The sequence below is a fragment of the Thermobia domestica genome, chromosome 6, assembly GCF_964235325.1.
Source record: "Thermobia domestica chromosome 6, izTheDome1.hap1.1, whole genome shotgun sequence".
NCBI lineage: Eukaryota > Metazoa > Arthropoda > Insecta > Zygentoma > Lepismatidae > Thermobia > Thermobia domestica.
Genome location: NC_137459.1, coordinates 171,779,790 through 171,804,873, shown reverse-complemented (window position 1 = coordinate 171,804,873; position 25,084 = coordinate 171,779,790). Strand labels below are relative to the sequence as shown.

Sequence of the window (25,084 nt, the reverse complement as noted above, 5' to 3'; positions counted from 1 at the left end):
GCACCAAACTCTTTTGAAGATGATTGTTACGACCAAAGAACGTTCTTAAGGTGATGCCCATCTAAGGGATGTAATCTTTAAACACTTAACAGTGCAAAACTCCCGTCCTTTAGCAATGTGTTCCACAAAGTTGGTAATAAATGTTCTCAACATGCTTCACAAATGAATTTTAAATATGTCCCATCAATATGGCCCACCCTGTGTTTATAATGGAAATAACTATTATCAGTAATGTTTATTGTTTTGCTTTATGCATAAATACGAATGTAGAGATTATGGACAGAGGCAACATACTTTATAAATATATTACTACGATATGGACACATCATTTACTCAAAAATTTGCTTTCTGTTTTTGTATTTGTTCTTGTTCTGTTAGTATTGCCATAGTGAACAATTCAGGACCTGCTTGGTATTCATAAAATAGACAAGTATTTAGTTATTGGGCAAGCTAGAAATAACGTTAAATAATCAAACAAAAAGAAGCCAACGTATTGAAAAAAAGAAGAAATAAGTACATAGGACATGTATACTTGTATTTTAAGTTTTTAAAAAGCTTTCTTTTATCGTTTGTAAGCAGTATGTGCTTAAAGTGAAGAAACAAAAATACTTTCCTAAAATTTTCTCCTGTGTTTCAGGTGGATGTTGCATGTAGAGCTTTCCATCAGGAAACTTTAGAAGAAGAAGATGATGATGATGGTGATGATGACTCTGCAGACGGCGAAGACGGGGTTCGACCGAAAGAAGTAAGAACTGTAATATTATGAATTGTCACTACAGTACATCGCTTGTTAGCAGTCTTGGGAAGTAACGTAACTCAAGTAACGCGTTACTTTTTAAGTAACGTTTCCTAGTAAAGCGTTACATTTTTTCCAAAGTAACTGTGAGGGTAACGCGTTACAAATTTTTAGGTAACCTACCTAGTTTGCGTTACATTTCGAACGAGTTAAATACAATATATGTATATTTCTTTTTCCGGAAACAAATGTTTCTTTCCTGTAAGTGAATTTCTCAGAATTAAGCAAAGGAGCATGAAGTATGTCAGTGACCGACAGTCAGTCCCCCGACACACAGAGAAACAGATAAGATCTTAGTGCCACTTGCTATTTCTGGAAGATGAGTACAGCCTCAGAGAAATCACGTGTACTGATTGCAAGCACTTGGACGATTTTGTCATAGATGTTGTTCCCATTCAGTGTGGGAACTGTGAGTGCAATGGTAGTCTAGTTTACTCTGATTTATGTTGTTTTTATAGAAATGGAGAACGAAAATATTTTAGCGTTCGAACATTTGAAAGAATATATTTTTTTCTTAAAAGCTGAGGATGATCGTGGACTGAATTGAAAAGTAAAGTGCCTGAAGTGCCCGGCCGGAAATATTTATCAACAGCTAGGATGCTATAATTATCGATATATAGTAAGGGGTTAATATGAATAAACTATGTTCTGATGAGCAGGCCTACTTTATTACTAGAAAATAGTTTGTTGATGATATGTGATATTGGAGTTCTTTCAGGTCAGTTTGTGTATCCTAGAGTTCGGTTGATTATAAAGGTTAGAACAACTAGCTTTAAAAAAAAAACATGTATCGATTTTTGAGTTACTGGTAAGTTTTGATTCACCTTCAGTTCGTGTGTTCTCATTTTATTAGTTGCAGTGTAATGCTTCTCTATATTCTGTATTTTTAATTTTACATAACAATACTGTTATTATTATATAATTAGTTTAGCAGAATAATAGTAAGCAGCCATTTTTTCTGACGCCGTGTCGCACAGTGTTACATTATATGAAAATGTTCATATAGCTGTAAGTAGGAATTTGTTCTTGCATCTACATAAAGCGATTCAAAACTTGCAACATTGCTTTTATAAAGTCAAGGAAGCACATTAAATTTCCAATAAAGTAACTGTCCGCATGAAAGGATATAGCAGCGCTATTATTATCAACCTACAGTTCTAAACATTTACGATGATTGGGGAAAATAATAATAATAATAATAATATAATAGTGGGTAGTAGTAGTAGTAATAGTAGTAGTAGTAGTAGTAGTAATACGAAAAATTGAAGTTTTTACATATACTCTATTCAAAGTTTCGGACCTAAAAGTAACGCGTTATGTTTTAAGGGAAAGTAAAGTAACTTGTAACGCGTTACAATTTTACAAGTAACTTACCCAACACTGCTTGTTAGTTCCATTTTTTATGTAGCTAGGGAAAGTAATAAACACAGTTTATCGGTTATTCCATTTATTTTTAAGTGTATATATCTCATTACTTAAGGGTGAACAGTATACTTGAAAACGGTTTAAGTATCTTTGTTTCATACTGTGAAGAATCAAGACACTACTTCAGAAATGATTCGAAGTAAATAATAATAATAATAATAATAATAATAATAATAATAATAATAATAATAATAATAATAAAGTGTGCAGTGTGATATAAACTAAAATTCATAAATCAGAATACTTAAGCGTTTGCGTTCTAAAACGAAATTTCTGAGTGTAGTTATTACCAGATTTACTAGTACATTGCAGTATTGTAGAAATAATATGCTGTCGAATCAATATGTTGTGTTTAGTATCTCTGATTTCCTGTAAAAGGTTACCTCATGTGCGTTTGTGTGTAAGCATTTCATTCCTTTTTGTATTTCCAGGTAGGACACAACATTTACATTTTGTGTCATCAGCTGGCTCAGCACAATAAAGAATTGGCTACACTTCTGAAAGCAGCAAATAATATTAACGATCCAAAAGTCCATCAAGCTCTTCAATATTACGCTAAGCATACTTCACAAATTGAAGTAAGTAATTATTATTAGCATTAGTTACCATATATTAGCCTAACATACATAGATATTGCATATTTACAACTATACTATCAAAATGGTAATATACTAAATGCAAAGGAAAACTGTAGGCCGATTCTAAAATCACTATACATTTCTGTGAAATGTGGGTGGTATTTGTTTCTGTCGCAGATAATGTGATAGAGTGCTGACCAAGGAAGAACGAATAGCCATTGTTTCTGTGCGTCTGCGTGGAATGACGTATGCATAGGTGCGAAACGACTTCTCCAGTAGATTTCAAAAACTCGGTCCCCCAGTTTGAGTATTAAGAATCTAGTCAAGAAGCTCCAGCATACTGGTAGTGTTGGAGACAAAAACAATCCCGAAAGATCGTTCATAACGCCGGTCGTTCGGTGTATCCCTATCCACTCCTGCAACATATTTGGTTGTTGAGCTGCCCGGATCCTACAGTTGTGTCTATTCGCACGTTTACAGATGTGAAATGTTGCCTTATCACTAAATAACATGTGCTGCATCAAATTGTCATGTTCCAGAGCCCGTAGGTTATAACACACAGCCTATCGAGCTGCATAATTCTTAGCTTCAAGTTTGTGCAGGGATGTGGTATGCACATTTGTGCAACTTGTAACGGAGAGATCTCCACACAGTGCTTTGAAAGTGCCAAGTCTCCTATAGATTCGGTTGGGCTACGTGTGATAGCTTCCTCTACGTTCTTCGCCTCCAACACTACTAGTATGCTGGAAGGTTCTGACAAGGTTCTTAATAATTAATCTGGTTTTCGAAATCTACGATGAAGTCATTTCGCACCTATGCATACGTCATTCCACGCAGGCGGGGAGAAACAATGGTGATTCGTACTTCTTTGGTTAGCATTCTGTCACATTATCTGAGACACAAACAAATTCCTCAATATTTGAGAAATGTTGAGTGATTTTATAATCATCTTGTGTTACAAATGAAATAAGCTTAACTGTAATTACTATTACATAATTGAAACGGGTAACACATCACCATTTTGCATAACTATCAGGAAACTATACTGTACAAGAAAGGATAAAAAAAATTACCACTAGTAAATAAAATTAAGGGGGAGTGTAATAATAACAGCGTACCTAGGTATACCCATTCCAAATAATAATTCATCCAAATTAAAAATTAAATCTTACTAAAAAATCTTAATCGCTGACAATGTGTATTTAATATTGTGCTTGTACTGTTTTCCACTAGACATAGCAGTTCAAAGTTTTATCAGTTACTAGCATATATTACCCGCTCCGCTGGGTTGAAATAAAAATTTAAATGCACAACTACGTTTCTAATGTGTTTAGTACCCGTGAAATATGCTGTTTTCGTTTTTAATGGCATCGATTTAAACAGCATCAGAAAGATCATTGATCATCTCGGCGACCGCGAAAACCATGAATTCGACACTAATATTGGTCATTTTCGATCATTTTATTATCTCCCCCTCTGCCAAGTTGCGGGGCTGAATTTGGTTTTAAACGGGATCGGAAGTGCACTCTTCATCTCAGCGACCCTAAAAACTGCGGATCAGACACTAATATCGGCAATTTTTGATCATTATTATATATCTTCGCCTCCTCCTCTTGCATGCTACGGTGCACGGCATCGGAAGTGTCACCGGTTATCTCAGCGACCCCGGAAACTATGGATTCGACACTAATATGGGTTATTATTGATTAATTTTATGTATTTCCTTTTCCCCCTCCCCCAAGATGCGGGGCTGAATTTGGATTTAAACAACACCACAAGTGTCACTGTTCGTCTCGGGTATCCAAGAACAATAGATTCGACACTAATATCGGTTATTTTCGATCATTTATACATATATTTCACCCTCCCCATGTTGCGGGCCATGGCATCGGAAGTGTCACTGTTCACCTCAGATACCCCAAAAAATGTGAATTCAGCACTAATATCGATCATTTTAAAATACCTCTTCGTCCCCCTTCCCCAAGTTGCGGGATTGAATTGGAAGAAAAAATCTTTAGTTTTATGTCCCACGGTTATGCCAGTTAGGCTAAAGGAGACGGTGATGATGAAGGATGAGTGAAATGGTGGAATGAAGAAAGTGGGAGGAAAAGGGAGAACCCCGAGAAAACCCATGAGCACGGTGTTTGTCTACCAGGGGTTGAATTTGAATTTAAACGGGATCGAAAGTTTCACTGTTCATCTAAGCAACCCAGAAAACTATAAATTCGAAGTGGCCACTGATAGCGGCCACTTTCGATCATTTTTATATATATACATCTTTCTCTCCCTCCCCCAAGTGGCGGGACTGATTTTGAATTTAAACCGGAACGGAAATGTTACTATTCATCTGAATGATCCCAAAAACTATGCATTAGACACTAATATTGGTCATTTTCGATTATTATTATTATATATAGTTCTCCCTCCCCCTTCTCCGTGCTGCGACACACTGCATCAGAATTGTCATTGTTAATCTCAGCTACTCCCAAAACTATGGATTCGACACTAATATTAGTCATTTTCGATCAGTGTTGAATGTTTATCCCCCTCCCCTACGTTGTACCCTCCCCATCCCCAACCATCAGGGCTGAACTTGGATTGAAACAGCATCAGAAATGTAAACTTTTCCCTCATCGACCCCGAAAACTATGGATTCAACAATAATATCGGTCACTTTTCATCATTTTAACATTTTTTCCCCCTCCCTTTCCGCTACGTTGCATCGGAATAGTTACAGTAGGAGTATATACATTAGGGTGGAGCGAAAAGAGGCCAATTTTTTTTTTCGAAATTCGATTTTGGATAGGCGGCAAAAGTTGCATAATATCGTAGTACTTTACCATGCAAAATTTCAATTCCCTAAAATAATTTTTAGCCGGGGCGCAATGGGCCTTAAGTTTGACAGATTTTATAAATGAGTGAAAAGAGCTCAAATTTTTATTTTTTTAAAATTCGAATTCGGATATAGGGCAAAAGTTGCATCATATTGTAGTACTTTACCGCCGGAAATTTCAATTCTCTAAAATATTCTTTAGCAAGGGCGCAATGGGCCTTAAGTTTGATAGGTTTTGTAAATAAATACACGTTTATTATTCATTTGTGTAATTATTAGGCAGCTCTTCGCTTGAAGGAGACTATAATTTGAAGGTGTTAAGATTCGTTGTCATGTCCAGGTTGATTTCTAAAGCTATCGAAGGTCATATTCTATGTTACAGGCTACATCAGTATTAGATTGAATGTTTCATTCACGTCTTCAAGCAAAATACTGCGACTTTATCTGAAAAGTAGTCATGTATTTTCTTAAGTCAAATTTGGAACGAATAAAGAAATCTCTCGTGGCTCACATACTGACGAAGAACCTGCACTAAGTATTTTCACTAATCTTTCCACTGTTCGCGTATAACATGGAAACTCAGGGATATCAACACTTGTACTTTCTCAAGAACAAATTTCTCGCAATTTATCATCTGTAATATGAGTCAGTATTGGCGGTTCTGTTGTTACACTCATTTTAGTTTATCTTTTCTGTGTAATTACTAGCCTTGAAGTTTAACACTGGCACTTGGAAGGAACAAGTTTCACAACGTTTACATTATTTTCTGGATTTGAGGATTTTATCGTCAGCAAGGATTCGCGTAGCTGATCTGTAGTAACCAATCATGCCAATAAGAATATTTTCAGAATTCGCATAGAGTGCATTTCTGGAAATTACTTTATTGACGAAAGTTTTGTATGGTTCTTGCAAACATCACGAAAGTCTTATGGTCAAGAACAAATGTTTAGCTCCGTATTTTGCAAGAGGTTTCAGTTTTATGCTGAACCACACTGGTGCATATACTTTTACTACGAACTTTACGAGAGTTTAGAGCTTCTCTCAAGAATTTGGCGTATATATACATAGACGCAAAAGTCTGCAAGCCATTGTTAACCAGCGAGTATGCGCAAGTTTCCTAGATTTCTTATCTGCTAGGTTTTTATCACAGCCTCCTCTTATGACAGATTGACATATTTCATACAAATATCTTTGATCATAACTGAGATGACGCACGTTTAGGTATGTAGGGAGTTCTGAAGAAATCTTTCCGACGCTGCACACTGGATTCGTCTCTCAATTCACCAATGATCTACCAATAGGACCAGACAAAGTACCAGTAGATACATAATTTCTTTCAGTAAATGACGAAGTAGTATGCATCACTGCAAGGACCTCTCTAAATGGTTTTCGAGTACTCTAATCAACCCAACATTAGTATTAGTACCATCGCAGCCGATAGCTACCATATCTCATAGGTTCACATTATTTTCTTGTAATTCCCGGCAGATGGAATTAGCAGTATTCTTTGCTGATGCTCAAACTGTCAAAGAGACATAGCTGAGAAATTTATTACCCGGTTCTTGAAGGACACAATAATGATCTTTCCTCTTCATATCTCTATGACTTCCGGAGCCGGACATTGCGAGTGTTTGGTCTTTCTTCCTATCAAAATAGATGGTACGAGGTTTCTCTTTATTAACAGTCACTTTAGTTCTTACACTTTTACAATTTTTCGCAACCTCTCTTTGTATTTTACTTCTATCAATTACGTTTTGCAGCTGCTCTGGACTCACAACATTAAAATCTTCCAAAACTTCAGTAGCAATAGCTGCAATTTTTCTTTAAGTCACGCCGGTTTTCTCCTTCACTTTTGCTAATGTCGAGAGAAATTTTCTCATTTCCGTGCATCTAATCTGTGATTGCTTTCTTGTCTTTAAAGGATACTTCCAACTAAAATCAGGATCTCCTCCAGCTTTAGCGTGTTCTTTATTGCCTTCGTTTCTTGTTTCCAAAGATGACGAGGAGTGTAAAGATTCAATAATGTAACTGGTACTGTTTTGGCTGAAAGTTTGACCGCAAGTTGCTTTTTGGCGTTCCTTTCTTCTCTTTTCTTTGTCCAAGTAACATCAATACCACCGATTACTTTTTTTCTACTTATCCCTTGGTCTGATAAAACACACTCTTCGATTTAGGCATTTTGAGTGTTCTGTACAACGACACACCGTGAAATCTAAACACTTGCAAGCTGCTATATCAAATGGTTTATTGCCCTGCTTCTTCAATTCTTGTAATTTATTTCTTCTTTCATTCTCCCTTTTACTGCCAATTTTAAAAATATTTTCAGTTTCCTGTGGTGACTGTTGATCACTATTGATACATGGCTGAGCGAAACAACAGGAATTGAAACACGTTACCAAATGTCTTCCACCTTTTCTGCTACCTTCGTGGAAACCAAATTCTCTGCTGGTTCTTTACTTCCGCCCCCTTCAGCTGCTGACGCGTAAATAAATAACATGCCATAACGTCTTCGTAAGTTGGAAGCGTTCTCCAGTCGCGACCTTTGGCACTACGAAACATCTCTTGTGTTCTTGACATATTCTACCTGGTTGATTTTGCCATCTTTCTTTTTTATAGCATAAAACAAAAACACCAGATATTAGGCTGTAATACAGTGGTAGATAATAAACTCATCAGTAACTACAAAAGCGCAAAACTAATCAAATAACTAACGTAGCAACATGGCCGCTAACCAGACACGTGCCCCGAGCACAGGTACAACACACTAATAACAATCGTCAAGCTGCCAAACAGTTACACAATACTTTAACACCTGCACGAGCGCGCGCCCTGATTTCGTTTTGTACCCTCTTATCTCCACCCACCAAACTATTATACTAGTGACTTAATATAGCTAACAAGTTCATTATACCAGAAAAAGACTGTTACTAAATAGCAAAAAAACTTCTTTATGGCAAACTAGCAAATTGCTTATAGTTGATCACTTTTCGTCTAATTATTCCCAAATTTCAGGGCCATTGCGCCCCGGCTGAAAATAATTTTAGTGAATTAAAAGTTCTTGTTGTTATGTACTGATACAGGATGCATCTTTTGCACTCTATCTACACTAAAACTTACAGTCTGCTTCCAGCGAAGATCTGAAAAATAGTTACGTAGTAAATGGAAATTGACTTACAAAATCTCAAACTTAAGGCCCCTTGCGCCCCGGCTAAAAATTATTTCAGAGAGCTGAAATTTTCTATGGTAAAGTATTATGATATTATGCAACTTTTGCCCCCTATCCAAATTCGCATTTCTAAAAAAAAAATTTTCGCTCCACCCTAATATACATACATGGTGGGGTCACTATTTATTTTAATAGCCAAATAGAATATCGTCAATTAGATATAACTTGTCTTAATACTGAACGTGAATTTGAATCAACTGCAATTTTTCTGGATCAGTACAAGTTAATAATTGTATCTGTTTATAGAACTCCTGATAGTAATCTTTTTTTTTTTTTTTTTTTTTTTTTTTTTTTTTTTTTTTTGAAAAATTGGAGAAGTTATTGGAATTTTTCAGCAACTGGCATAATTATGAGATAGTAATAGAGGGCGATGTAAATGCACATTTTGATGTGACTACTGACAAACGAACTGTCCATGAGTTACTTAATTTACTCAGACAACATTATCTTCAAGTGGTTTGTCGTAAACCGACTAGAGGCACAGCGTGCGTAGATAATGCATTTACCAATGTAAAAACGGAATATTTAACCAGTAATGTATGTCAATTTCCTTTCTCAGATCATGATGCCCTGCTAGTCAATCTAAGTACAACAAAAGCAGAATCCTGCAATTTTAGTTTTCCCACCACCGAACTTATAGCAACTAGGCCCATCACAGAAACTAATTTGTAAAGTTTCATTCAACTATTATCGTGTATAAACTGGGAAGTAAACATTAAGTATGATAATTTAAATGCCAGCGATACATTTGATCTTTTTTTAACAAAGTTTCTAAATATTTTTGAAATGTGTGTGGCTAAAAGGGTGGTCCGATATAATTCATCAAAGAAAACCAAGTTAGGTAAAAGAACGTGGTATACCCCAGAACTCTCTGCTATGAAAGCTAAAGTAATGCAGTATTATAATATATATAAGAATAAAATGACTAGTGAATCCAGTGATATTTATAAGTCTCAAAGGAGTAAATATAAATCTGCAATAAAGGTAGCGAAAGCAACATACAATGAAAATTGCATTGAATTATCATCAAATAAATGAAAAACTGCATGGAAGATAATCAACGAGGTAATGTTACGCTGTCGCCTGATACTCTTAACACGTATTTTGTTACTTCCGTAGAGGAAATCAAGAAAAAAATGCAGATACTAATGTAAATATGTATCAGTATTTAAGTCAACATAATCCATTTAATAGCTCTTTTGTTATTAACCATGTTAGCCCTGATGATGTCATAAAAGTTGTAAAAAAAAAATGAAAACTTCTGACAGTAAGGATATATTTGACATATCGAACAACCTTGTAGAAGCTATCATTAATCACGTTTCGCAACCCCGTGCAATATGCTTCAATAAATGTCTCTCTCAAGGTATTTTCCCTAAAGCGCTTAAAATAGCAAAAGTTATTCCTATATACAAAAAGGGAGATCGATCGTGTTCGTCTAATTACCGTCCAATATCTCTTATTCCAGTTTTTTCTAAAATTATGGAAACTATTGTTAAAAATCAGCTATATGAATACATGACTGAGCAAAACATAATTCTAGAAGCTCAATTTGGATTCAGATCTGGGAAATCCACAATTGATGCAGTAGGATCACTAACGAAAACAATATATGAAGTTTTTGAAAATAAGGGTTTTGCTCTAGCTACATTCTGCGATTTAAATAAAGCATTTGATTGTGTAGATCATAAAATTCTATATGATAAGTTAGCGTAAGTTGGAATCGACCATAGAAAACGTCACTTGCGGTTTTTGAGATCGCATTGTCGAAAGGATTAGAGACAAACATATAAACCTAGCATTTTAATATATAGACTAGCTGAACCTGCGCTCTCTACACAGCGCATCATTCACATATGAGCATGAATCTCCTTGTTATTCTTCACATCTGTACATGTCCCTTTACAAACACAAGTGAAAGACGTCTTGATAAAAATCGGCCAGATATACCGTAAAGGAGAGATTTTTTCGATTAGTTTTTGAATATCTCGCACCATTTGCAAGATTTAAGCCTACTTCTGGTTGGAGATTTTAATTCCTGTATGATCAGTGTTTTCTTTCTTCTTGCATGCAGTATGTAATAAGCAAATACATTACATACACAATTAATTATAATGCCAGTGACATATGGTGTTCATTGGGCAAAATATTCCAAACAATAAAGATTATTCTTAGACTGAAAAAAATGGTTATAAACGTTTTTCATTCTCATTTGGCCATGAAACAAACATCTGACAGATATGCAACCCCTATATACAATTATGTGGTATTGGAATGTATAATGCGTAGAATATGATGCTTTACTTTTTTTTTTTTTTTTTTTTTTAATTTCAACACTTCCAGTGTACCCGAAAAAAAATGTAATAAAGAAATAATGCACATGTTTTCTTTAAAAATATTCAATTAGAACTGGACAATCTACGCAAAATTTGCAATCGATCAGTGAAAACGTCATTTTTGTAAAACATGTAGTTTCCGAGATCTCATTGTAGAAAGGATTGGCCACAAATATATAAACAAAAAAGTATAGTTTAAAAGAGCTCCAAAGATGGCAGCACAATTCAATTGCATTGATTTTGGAGAAAGCTTATCAAAATACAAAGACTTTGAACAATAATTTTAGAAAATAAACTTTATGAAAAAATATTTAATAAATATTTTATTTAAAGTACACATTAAAATATTTGTCTTTTTTTAAACGTGAAATCTCAGATACCCGTAAATTAAAGGATTGAAATCAAAAGTTAGAGGTTGGAGCTCAGGTACTTTTATTGCTATTGTAGCATTTTAATAGATAGATGGTATTGTAGGTTACTCTTTAATTATAACTATATCGTGGGGCATGTTTCTCTCCTCCTCTACCTTTTTAAGCAAGAGAAGAAAAGTCCAAATGAAACCTCGGTCATCATTCGATGTCTGTCGAATTTCAAGATTTTAATTAGTAGCCCAAAGGTATGAATAGATCAAGTAAACTTAATACACACATGTAATTTCTGTTGCGAATAAAACTATCTGAAACCAGGCTAAATTTGGTGTGTAAATGGTAGTCGCGGGAAGTTACGCGTTTCGTATGAAAACATTTAAGGAAGCAGACGTTGTCAATATAATTTTCTCTTAGTGGGCAAACTCATATCCAGGAACTTCAGAGACAGGGGGTCAGCAATAGTCTTAAAACTCTACATTAGTGAATTTTATGTACTCGCGTGTTGTTCCAGTTCAGGTCTGGTATCATGTCTATAGAGAAGCATAAACACTGGAACTTCACTGAAATATTCTATTGAAATCCCGAATAATTTAGAATTCAAGTCTCGGATGGAATTCGCTTGATGCTCAAGTTCACAACTTGCAGGATTTCCAATATATATAAAGCTATTAGTTTCAAAGTGTGACAGCATATTGCCCTCGTCTATCTGTGTATTGCTGTACATTTTTTTTTTTTTTTTTTATAAGAGTATCGTACTCTTTAGGTTTATATATATTTAATAATTTCTCCATGTTTCGTAAAGACCGCATAACTCGTGGAGGTGGAGTGATGATTTGTATAAATAATAAGTGGAAGAGCAAGAGAAGATTGGAACTTGAACGGAATTGTGAACTTATCTGGGTCGAAGTGTTTATTTCAAAGTGTAGCTCTGTGTTTATTGGGTGCTTCTATAGACCGCATAAGAACACTCCTCAGTACATCTTAGAAGCTTGCCATGACTCACTGTTACAAGCATTATCACTCGGTGACGTCATCCTATTGGCTGATTTCAACCTCTCCATCACGTGGCAGGACAGTAAGCATGGCATCGGTAAAGACGGAAATGACAATTATTTCATGGACAATTTTATTCATGGACTTGGACTGGGTCAGCACAATATGCATAATACCCGCAAAAATAGCAATCTGGATTATGTTCTCTCTAAATTAGAACCTCGTCGTATTGTTCCATGCAGAAATCTCTTTCCCTCGGACCACGATTCCTTGGATGTTTCACTCAATTTCTCCCCCTCCAGTACTATAAACCAGCCCCTTAAAAGTAGGTCACAACTTCTTTGGAAGAAAGCCCCCTGGGGCGACATCTGTCGGGCTATTGAACTCTTTCCTTGGTGTTTGTTGGAGGCAGGATCTGTCGACGAGGCGGTGGACCTATTCACATCTGTTGTCCACTCAACTATAAAGGATTTTGTCCTGTAAAAACATCAAAATCGAAGAAGTTTCCGGTCTGGTTCGACAATGAGCTGCGTGATCTTCTTAAAAACAAAAAGGTTGCCTGGAATCTATGGAAGTCACATCCGAGTGACCACACAAAGTTCTTCTTTCAGGGGCGACTTCTAACCCCCAACCTGTGATCTCGGGGGTGCCTCAGGGAAGCGTACTAGGGCCCCTGCTATTTGTCCTGTATATGGACCATCTCTACTCTCACCTATCAGTTAATCCTAGTGGCCTTTCGCGTTTTGCTGACGATTGCAAATTATATAGAGAAATATCATGTTTCCACGACACAATTGCCCTACAGGAAGACATAAATTATCTTGTAGACTGGTGTGAAATGTGGCATTTGAAACTTAACAGTAAGAAATGTGACGGTATTACAATTACTCTGAAAAAGTCTCCTGTTCCCTTCAAATACCATATTAACGATTCCCCTATAACATATTCTGCCAGTCATAATGATCTTGGTGTCATCTTTGATTCCATACTCTCGTTCTCTGACCACATCTCCTCAATAGTTAAGAAGTCAATGCGTATGCTGGGGCTTCTTTACCGATTCACTGAACTACGTACTGTGGCATCATTAACAACATTCTATAAAATTCTTATAGCACCCAAGATCGAATACTGCTCTCCCATATGGGCCATGGCCGCACCTACACATCTCTCTAGACTTGAGTCTGTTCTCAATTTCTTTATTGCAATAGTACGTTTTCGTGTTCCCGCAGTTCGAATATTACCTAAGGAGGAAATTTTGCGGTATCTTAATATCCAGACGCCGGAAGTACGCAGAAATAACTCTGACTTGAAGTTTCTTCATAAGGTTGTAAATGGGAACCTACGATCAGAAACCCTAATTCAACAACTATCCTTACATGTCCCTTCCCGAAAAACCCGGAATGCCCACCTATTCCATCTTGCACGCCCTAGGTTGACAATTATACAGAGGTCTCTTTTTCACCGAGTACCCAGCTATTATAATAATCTAACAAGTGAGGTGGACATTTTTTCAAGCTACCCGGTGTTTGAAAGAGCAATAAAACGCGCGCTGGCCAAATAATATTACTTGTGCACTCTTTGTTAATACTATTGATGTTACTGTTGTTGTTTATTTTTTATTTTTCTTTTTCTTTTTTTTTCCCGCTTGTTGATATTTCCCTGTGTAAAATGGCACAATTATGCTATATCTGGGAATTTGTTCAATAAATAAAAAATATATATACCTAAACTATATTGTCGAAATATATTGTCAACAACGTATCACTTATATTTTAATATTGTTTGTGTTTATTGTTATTTCGTTTATCTTAAACTTCGCGTCTTTGTATATATTTTCTTCCTGTAAATAGGTGTATAGTAAAAATGAAAGACCAATTAATATGCAGAAAGCATAATGTATAATATTTTATCGTTTAACAGATTGTTCGCCAAGACAGAACATTGGAACAGATAGTCTTCCCTATCCCAGAGATCTGTGAGTATCTTACAAGTGATACTAAAATAAGAGTTCTTCATACGGCAGAGAGAGATGACCAGGGTTCTAAGGTATCTGATTTCTTTGAAAGAACGGGAGATATGTTTAATGAAATGAAGTGGCAGAAAAAATTACGAGGTATGTATTAAGGTAGATTTGGAAGTGTGATTAAATAGATAATATTTTGTGTTAAAACATAGTCTGTTGTACAGAAAGCTTGTGTTGTGAAAAATTCGCTTAAATGTCAGTATAAAGTAGCTCTGCAAGAATCGTAATTTTGCTCTTTTATTTAATAAGTATAAGAAATTAAATATCAAGTTGTTTAGTATAGGGGCCGCGGTGGCTCAGTGGTAGATCGTTCACCTCTGGTGCTTGGGGTCCCGGGTTCGATCCCAGCCCCCGCCAAGTGAACTTTGTGTTGGACAAACACCGTGTGCGTGGGTTTCCTCGGGGTTCTCCCGTTTCCTCCCACTTTCTTCATTCCACCATTTCATTCATTACTCATCATCACCGTCTCCTTTAGCCTAACCGGCATATTCGTGGGACGTAAAACTCAAAGATTTCATTTCATTTCATTTTTGTTTAGTAAAGTGGCCCAATACATAATCCAAAGTAGAATTTACCTCGTCAGTTTTGATGTCACTTTACTGCATATGTTTCAAAATTAACGTAATATATAAAATAATTTATTAAGTCGTTCAGAAATAACTTTCTTGATTTAAGTGAGTGTGGTGTGTAGATATTTCACTTGTTGCAAGTTTCATGTACATACGTAATAAATATTTGTGTAATTCAATACAGCAGACTTAACGAATGTTTCTATTTTTCACAAGGTCAACCTGTGTTATTTTCGGTTAGTAGCTACATGTCGTTGTGGAGCAATGTGATCTTCAATTGTGCTGTTCTCATCAATTTAATTGTTGCCTTCTTTTACCCATTTATGGATTCTGTACCAAGTAAGTACAATTGTTAGTATACGTAAAACTTCTTTGTTTATCTGTTGTATATTTACAAATCAATTAATGAATGAAAAACTCGGATAATTCCAATTATTAGTAGATAAAGAACAGAAGGAAATACATATGAATTTGAAACCTCACCATTCAACTGAAAAACGTTAAAAGAAATAATAATCATGTTAGAGAAGAGACGTGTTTATAGTTTTCTGACTGTTCTGTGATATGATTGATACTAGTATCTGGAATGAAATTTGGAGCCAAAAGTGAACGCGGTAACCGCTCAGCTAGCTTGGAGTGCTCAGATATAAAATACACAATAGGACTCTTACTTTAATTTTAAAGAATTACGTAATCTTTTTTCACTTTACTACACTTACGGAGAAAAATCAAGAAATAAAATTTTCGCGGCAAAACAGAAATGTATTGATAAAAACTGAAATACACAGTTTGAAGCGGAAATATTATTTTTCTCTTCTACGCAGCAGCCACTGATAATGAGAAATTGTACCGACGTGACACCAAGTTTTCGATACCCATAATTCGTTCGGTTGGACGCTAAACCATTGACGCACGGTTGTGATTTCTTAATTGTTGTTGCGGAAGCGTTGGGTGCCAAGGTTCTCCTTTAGTGGTTCGGATAGATACAAGAAGTCTGACGGTGCTAGGTCTGAACTGTATTGCAGTATGCATTTTAATTTTGATGTTTCATGACTATTGCCCACTATTGCAGCAATATGGGGACGCTTATTTTCATGTAGAGTGATCATCTTCGAAGGCTTTGTACATCATTTTTGACGCAGAGCAACTCATATATTGTCCAGTGTGGCACAATTCAAAGTTCAGCTGCATCCAAAGTTCGTCTTTTTACTGCAAAAATCACACCCTGGATGTTCCAGAAAATGGTGAGCAAAACGTTTCCTGCGTATGGAGTTGTCTTGAATTTTGTGGATGGAGCAGGTTTGTGTGTTTTCATACCATTCTCTTTTGTTCCGAGGTTTAATGAAACACCCACGAGTTGCCACCGATAACAGTAATGTCAAGGAATGCACTTCCATCCTTCTCGTACCGAAGCAAATGTCCAAGACAGCATCCCATCTGCTTCTGCATGTGCAATAGTGTGAGGTGCCTTGGGACACATCTCACTTGGACTTTGTGATATCCCACTTCAAGAATGATGCTGTTCTAAGACTGGAGGTGTAGTGCCATATGAAATACCTAATTCATCCGCTATTATTTGGATTGATACACGTTGGTTCCATTGAACCATTTCATTCACAGCGTCAACCTTCGCTTGTGTGTGGGATATGCGCGGCCGTCTGTGACAGGTTTCATCGAACACACTTGCTCTGCTTTGAACTTGGCATAGAGGTACACACGCTTGTAAATGTTATGCACTTCTGACCACACTTTATACATAATTCACGATAGATTTCGGGTGAATTCTGTAGTTTAGGCCATAGAATACTCCCCATCTTCACCGTTTCGAGCGTCTCAGGCTGAGGTGCCATTTTCAAACAACTACCATTCAGCATGCACGAGGTTTACACACCTGCCATCTCTTGGAGAGGTGAAGTAATTTATATACAATATAACCCCGATTTTACGAACTCGCATGAAACGAAAGATTAATTTGGTCTCGAAAAATAATGCTATATTCATAATACATTTAAAAACGCATTCAAAAAGAAACCCTATTAGTAAATTCCCGCATTTAACGGGAAAAAATATCATTAGTAAATAGGAAGTATTTGTATACATTGCTCACCGGACGCCATATTTCGCCATAACGCTACGTCATTTCTGCTGCTGCTTTATTTCTGTGCATGAACGGATGCTGCCGTAGGATATAATACATAACGGTATGAGTAATCCTTTCGAAGTAATTGGTAAAATTGATAGAATGGGTAAAACGCACGATTTAGATCGAGGACAAACTCAGTTTCAGTAATCGTGCGAAAATGGGGTTTCCGCTTTCCATAGGATCGAGAGTATGGCAAGATACAAGGATAGTGGTAAAAACGAAACAGTAATACTGAAAATTGTAAATGACAGGCAATCTTAAAAAATTGTAATTTTCGAGGAATAAGCCAGCGCCACCAACCTTCAACCCAGGTGACCGACCTACTAAGTGAGGATTTTAGTTGAACAATCAAAAGACGGGCTGTATAGCGGTTGCTTCAACGAATGGGCTTCAGAACAGGGTCGTCATTTAGGGGGACAGGGAGGGGCATTTGCCCCTCTCCCTGAGTTTGAGATGTATACAGATTTTATCAATAGAATAGTAGTAAATCAGTGAAAAACGCGAAATTTTACTTATATCAACGGGTCTTGCCCCCTCCCCCCAAGCAAAATCTGAAATGACGCTCCTGCTTCAGAAGCTGACTACCCAAGGGAGTATCACTTCGCTCTGTACTTCACCGCACCCATTGTCTTGCATGGGCCACAGAACACCGTCATCGACGATTAGAAACGAATAGAATGAAGTGATGAGTCTCGATTTTGTCTGCATCACGCTGATGGTAGGCTACAAATATAACGCCATCTACGAAGCCGTGGATCCAGCGTGCCAGGTTGAAACTGTACAAAGACATGGCTACTCTGGGATTGTGATACTCTGGAAATGGGTGTGCTAGCACGTGTTACCACTGGCGTCCGTATCTGATGTATTTATATGAAATTCTAAATTTAAAAAATGGCGGGACATACCTTGGTACCATTTCTATATACTAGTTAAACTCATTCTTCGTCGCGATTGTTTCTTCCGATATACCTATCACAGTGGCCATTTTAGACACACTTGCGTCAAACGCGCAAAACAATTTGACCTCTAACTTGGAGAATTCCTGCATTTTGCATCACCACCGTCTGCCCGATTCAACATACACCTCCGTTCTAACTCCTTACGTATTATAGACGATTACCTCCCACACCACTCACAACAGCCAGGCGCTTCTCATACATCCCTAGTATTACTACTTCACATATCTTACGATTTGAAAAAAACTTTAGATGTTTCCATTATTTTAATAACCATCTATATATATATGTGTGTAATTTGGCCGGCAGTGACACATAACCATCACTGTAATGAGGGGTAATGATGGCCGTTTAGTCTCGATGCCTGTTTGATATACAATTCAGTTTGATACCTACTATGTTATATATTGCTTAGCATTCTTTTTCTGTTCTTAGCTCTTCTGCACTCTGATATGATGCTTCAAAACTAGGTATCTTTATTTAGTGATTCAGTGTGTTTTTGTATATTAATAATATGTTAATTATCTTTGATTTTGGTTATATAAACTAGGATGATAGGTAGAAAATATTAGAGCAAATGTCAACGACAATAAAGTAATTTTAATCATTTGTCTCCCATGTAGAGTTAGGACCACATCTCTCTGGGTTGATATGGGCAGTTATGTTGGTCTCAGCAGCGATAGTCATTACTTTGCCGAGGCAGTCCGGTGTTCGTACATTTGTTGCATCAACAATTTTGAGAATGATATTTTCAGTTGGACCTGAACCAACGCTATGGTTGTTAGGTACTATTACTGTAAGTACATGGACTTTTTTATTCTTTGAAATTGGGTATATTCATTATTATTTATCTTTGCTTTGAATTAATATTGCCCAGGCAGTTGACTTAAGCTTGCAAACAAATGACAGGCTTCAGAGATCTGTAATTATTGTGGTATTACCCTATATGGCCAGAAAATGTTATTATATACAAAGTGAATTCCACTCAATGTTCGTTGATTTGCGTCTTTCATTTGATCTTTCCCTGAAGAATCAAGGAACTATATATCGCACGACTTCAACCAAAGTCAACCAATTTAGGTGAAACTTAGCATAGTGGTAGACTTTGGTAATCGGTTGGTGTCCACACATAGTTGTTTAATCGGTTTAGGGTAGCTTGAGAGCAGAAAAGTTTAAGTAAGTAATTAGCATATTTATAATTCCTCGTCATGTAGGTGTAAACTTACTGTAGTTTACGCTTACATAAGAAAAGATCTATAAATATATTACTTTCATAACCTAAGCTTTCCAACCGACGATCACCCGAAAGTTAACATAAGCTTAACAAATTTAAGAAAGCTTACTTAACCTTAACAAACCAGTTCTTTACTGTGAATCATAGTAGCTGTAAGTAGTGCTCGCCCCTGCACTTTCGGATCCCGAACTCTGTATGTTATCTACCTCTATTATTCCGATTTCTACAGTGCCCGGTGGGTTACGGAGTAAATCTTCTGAACAATGTCTAATGAAATCATAAAGTCGTTAGTAAATAAAACTTTTGAAAGCATGAAATGGTTTGGTTCTTTTTTTTTTTTTTTTTTTTTAAAAAAAAACCTTCTAGTGTATATTAATACACGTTCTCATTACAGGATACTATTCTTTTTAAAAGAAAACAAATGTTTGTATTTATTATCCTTGGTAAAGTTACTTAAAGAATGGTTAATGTTGTGTAAGTACAAGATAGTTGTAGGAGAAAAAGAAACACTGTGTGGGCATTATGTTACGTCCGTAATTCTCATCTGGACGAAGATCACTTAATCAGTTTTAATTTACTTATTTCCACACCAGTGAATTTACGCAGAAAAGAGCAAGAACTGGAAAGGAACTTCCTCATCACAATTTCCTAATATTCAGAAAAAAAACTGGAATACTGCAAAATAAATCATAACTTTACACTCAGATCTAAGATAGTTAAATTCCATCTCTCTGAACATACAGAATACGATGTTACTCATATATAGGGAATCGAATCCAACTCATTCAAGTAACGAGTATCAGGAACACAGGCATTTCTATTGTGACTGCAGTAGAGTATGCGAGTAATAGCGTGAAGACCATCCAAAGCATGTATCTTCCCTATTTAGAAGGTTAATTAAATACAGCAAAGTGCTCAAACTAGTTTTCCGTAAAATGGATGTCAATAGTGTATGACGTCTGAAATCAGAATGTAGCACACTAAATAACACTAGAATAAATTTGCATATTTTATTGTCATCAGTCTGTATATTGACAATAGGCAACGTCAGATGAAGTTATATAAAGTTAATTCCTTTTTTCTTAGCCTATACCAATATAGTTTTACTTGTACTTAAATCAAAATGTGAATTTTGGTATATCATCCCTTATTATTGACTTGTACTTTTTCGAGGAGTGGGGAAATAATTAATGAGCCACAGTCATTAATTTATTTAACCGACTTATTTGAGCATTATAAGACTCACCAGTTTATTTCTGGCATCCTACTTTTACCTTTTCAATACATTCATTTTGCACAAATATATCAATGTATTTTAATTTTTGTCTTTTCCACACAGAACTCAATGGCAGATTTGAATTTTGGTTCTTCACAATCTTAGTTGCTTCTCCATACGTGTAAAAAGATCAGCTAGTTTGAATTGAACCACCTCACCAATCAGAATTAATTTATATCCTCACATAAAACTAATACATAGTTTGGATTACGGTTCCTTATGCTTGAAGTGGCTTATTATTATGAAGGTTAATAGTAATAACTCTTGGAAAACGGTTTCAGGTGCTAGTTAGTTTTACAGATATTTTTATATATTAAAGTTGGATATATTTACTCACCAGTATACTTATCTCAAATAAATAAATAAATAAATAAATAAATAAATAATAATACAAAACTTGTAAAGTTGGTCATGGTGATAACCATTGGTAACATGACTTTACTAGACTAGTTTGCTGTTCTTGGAGGAACTTGCAAGTTAATTCTTTAAAAAGTATATAGGATCACAGCATATTATATAGGATAACAGATTAAGTTCAAAGAAAAGTAATTTCGATAGTTCAATTGTTGAACATTTTTTTTATAATTTTGTTAAAAATTTCAACTCCATCTCAACTTCAACTTACTTGCAGTAATTAGGTACTAACACTAATCTGCCTCGGGGTCCGATTGTTTAGCATATGACTCAAATCGGCACGCTTCCTTTTCCCTTGCAATTAATACGTCACTATCGTTGTGATCGGTTCAGATATAACGGTAGAATTCCTGCGACCGGACAAATGTCATTAATTGAAGCTGTACTGGATAAAACTGTTTTTACCAATTGACTCTGTATAACTTTCGAAAATGAATAATCGAATACCTTGAATCTTTTTTGATCATTTTGAAATTCAAATAAACTCATATATATATATATCTTTAAAAAAGAATTTATTACTATTTGTTTAAACTGTGTGACTTAATCTTAACCTCAGTTAAATGTAGGTTTTATGTTCTTGTTACAATGAACCTGTTAGCTTAGCCACCTACCTAAGGATGACCTCATTGTTATTAAACCTGTATTTTTCCAAAAGATATACACTATTTATTACTTGATAAGTTGTCCATCTGTCTCTCTTGTTACTTGACTGCATTAAAGCTGTGTTATTTCTATACCGCTATGTCAAGTTTACTCCTGTATGTTAGATGCCTTTAACAGTTGAATATATACGAGATCTTGCTATATGTTGGAAACATTTCTAAACATCCCTTTATATATTTTGTGAAGATTTTCTATAAGCGTGAATCAAGTGTGAAAAATTTTATGACGTTTCATCCGTATTTTGACAAATTTAATATCCATTCCGCTGTCGTTTCTAAAAATTAAAGTGTTTCCATTGTCGAGACGTTAAAATAGAAATTTTAGTAGCACCTACGACAAAATTGTTATAGCTTTTCGAAACGTTGACGGAACGGATATAAAACTAAAACACTAATGAAATATCAAAAGACATTTCAATTAATCCTTTACTACCGTTATATTTCAGAAGACAATAAAAAAAAAAAAAGAAAAGAAAAGGAGAAAACTTGTGAATTGGTGAATTATAAGACTTGTCCAGAAATACGAGAGAGCCTGTAATACTACTTTTTCTTTCTTTTTATGCCTGATGTTTGCAAATGATAAACAGATTGACACCATTAAGTTTTCCCCGAGACGTTGTAGTCCAGTCACACAAATTTATTAAGCTATGGACGCCAGTTTTCTTCAAGTATTTGAAGCATATTTCTTTTGCAGGAAATTACTAACAAATAACAATTGGATTAATGTTGCAAAGTGCGAAAAATAAACCTATATGACTAAGCAAATCTGTCTCATCCGTTGTTTGGTGGTCAGGCCCCACTGGCAGGGTCAAAGTAGGTTTGTTTGTAAATCCACAACTAGAACTTCGTTGTTCCTCTACTTGGAAGGAACGAGGTAGCTTCGATATTTCGAATGTTCCATGGAACTACAAGGTGATTACAATTAAAGTGCCACTATTCACGGCGGTCCAGCGCAGGCTATAATTAACGTATTACATTGAAGTTTGGTAAATATGCTAATGAGATCATGCGGAAGCGAGTTAAGCTGGAAAATATATTAGTTCTACTTACCGCCACCAGAGGAAAATGTGGCGGTGTAAGGTAATACTCACATGGAAATGATCCTGAATGTATAGATAAGACGATTATCTAGGTCGAAGAGGTAAAATATTTGAGATACACGTAAATGTCATGCAAAAAAGGTGAAGGGCAGGTGATTGTAACAAATGGTGCAAAGGGAAGAGATTTAGGAAGAATGAGAGGATAACAAAAGGTGAAACAACTTTTCCATTTAATGGTAGCAAAAGCTGCAATGGTAATAACTTTATTAACATTTGTGGTTACAGTGACCAATTTGCATAAGATGCTCCATATGGCCATCAGACAACGACGCATTAACAAAATGGCGTGCGCAAAAGTTAATTGCAGCAGTTGCTGCAGAATTGTTGCGACATGACATCTTATGCTGTCCTTTAGATTTACCAGACTGGACATTTCTCTGGTAGACCCGGTTTCAGATATCTCCACAGCGAGAAATCACACGGATTTAGATCAGGAGATCTTGCTGGCCACACATCTGGAAAACCTCGGGAGATGATGCAATCAGCAGTGAAGGTTTCACGAACAGATCTTTCACGTAGCAATCGATGTGCGGTGTTGCCCCGTCTTGCATGAAAACAGTTTCGTGCCTGTAACGCAGGAATCACATGTTGCACCAAAAGGTTCCTACAACGTGCCGATGTCACGGTATAGGTAACAACTCTTTGGGGTGTCGTCTCTTCAAACAAAAGCGGACCAATATTGAACGTTCATTTGAATCCACATCACACAGTGACGTACGCAGAGTTTAATATCTGTTCCTGCACAACCTGTGGAATATCCGACAATTTCGCGTGTTCACTGCCCCTTATAGTGTAAAATGCACCTTATCAGTCCACAGAATACCCACAGCCACATGCCATCCACTTCCATCTGTGCCAACAACCGAAGGACATACTCAAGGCGTTACGGCGATCTTGAGGTTTCGGTTGTTGTTCTGTATGAATCCTGTTAGGATACCAGTGTAAAATGCCCCTAAGAACTTTCCTCACTGTTGGCCATGGGATGGCCAACTCTCGTAACACCGCCCGATCACTTGTAGCGAAATATGGAACGCGTGGTTCACAACAGCCACATCAACTGTCAACAACCTCCGTTGAAATGGGTAGTCTTCCTCTTACTGGAGACACATGAAACTCACCCGTTGTCTCAAACTTCAGTACCGTCTTCTCTAACTCATTTCTTAATAGCGGTCCTCTTCTCATTCCTTCCAGACGCCGATATTCCTTCAATGCTGCACTGTAATTGCTCCCGTCCTGATAGACCAACTTTACTAACAGTGCACGCACTCTGTTAACAATAGCCATACTGTTCCTCACGCGTTCGTGTGTGTGTGAAGTGTGAGCTCATGTGTATTACGGCCTGTACAGCGCCACATTTCCCCTGGTGGCGGAAAGTAAAACTAATATTTTTTCCAGCGTAACTCTCTTTCGGATGGTCTCATTAGCATATTTAGCAAATTTCAATGTAATACGTTGATTACAGCCCGCGTTGGACCGCCGTGAATAGCGTACTTTTTGTAACCACCGTGTACATATCTTATTTGCTTATGTTGAAAATGAATAAAGAAGAGGTAAAGGAATAAAGAATATGTCGTCGCGTTTTGAAGACAAATAGATATTGCAATTACAACATTTATATCGCAGCTTGCGAATGGCACTCCAAGATCTGCGATGTTTCCACATTGTAGAACTAAAATTTAGTATGTTACAAATAAAATATAAGCTAATACAAAGGTAATAATTAGTTCCCGACTACAGAAACATACTTTAAAATATATATTATTATTTCTTCAAAGTGTACTGTATATCCGCGAAATATCTGTAACTTGGTTACTTTTCAATGGAACCCACTCTGTTCAATATAGATTTCGCTGTACATGCAGTCAGAGCAAGTTGGTTTGCACATAACTAACAACAAAGAGTGTACAAATACATACATGTCGTAATGTAGTACAATTTATTGTTTCATGTTTTTTCTTCCCCTTTTCTTTCATGTTTTCTGCTTCATGATTCTTCTCTGTATTGTAACGAAAATTATAGGTACAATGACTCCAAATTGTAGGTATACGACCCCAGGACTGTGTGTATTAAATGCTAATATGTGAAACACTTGACTGATAATTAATAGCATTTGTGGTAATTGATGTTTCATAGTTACAAAGAGATTGAA

At 36.2% G+C, this 25,084-nt stretch overlaps 1 protein-coding gene across 14 annotated transcripts in view; it reads left to right on the top strand.

The window, feature by feature from the left end:
• The window catches only part of Itpr (Inositol 1,4,5,-trisphosphate receptor), a 281,735-nt gene that overhangs the window by 203,781 nt on the left and 52,870 nt on the right, over positions 1-25,084 (top strand). For all 14 annotated transcript variants that reach the window (XM_081762388.1, XM_081762394.1, XM_081762393.1 and 11 more), the window contains 5 exons: positions 638-745; positions 2,653-2,799; positions 14,476-14,668; positions 15,364-15,486; positions 18,870-19,042. In XM_081762388.1, the coding sequence (XP_081618514.1) occupies positions 638-745; positions 2,653-2,799; positions 14,476-14,668; positions 15,364-15,486; positions 18,870-19,042 (744 nt within the window). The remainder of the gene's footprint in view (positions 1-637; positions 746-2,652; positions 2,800-14,475; positions 14,669-15,363; positions 15,487-18,869; positions 19,043-25,084) is intronic.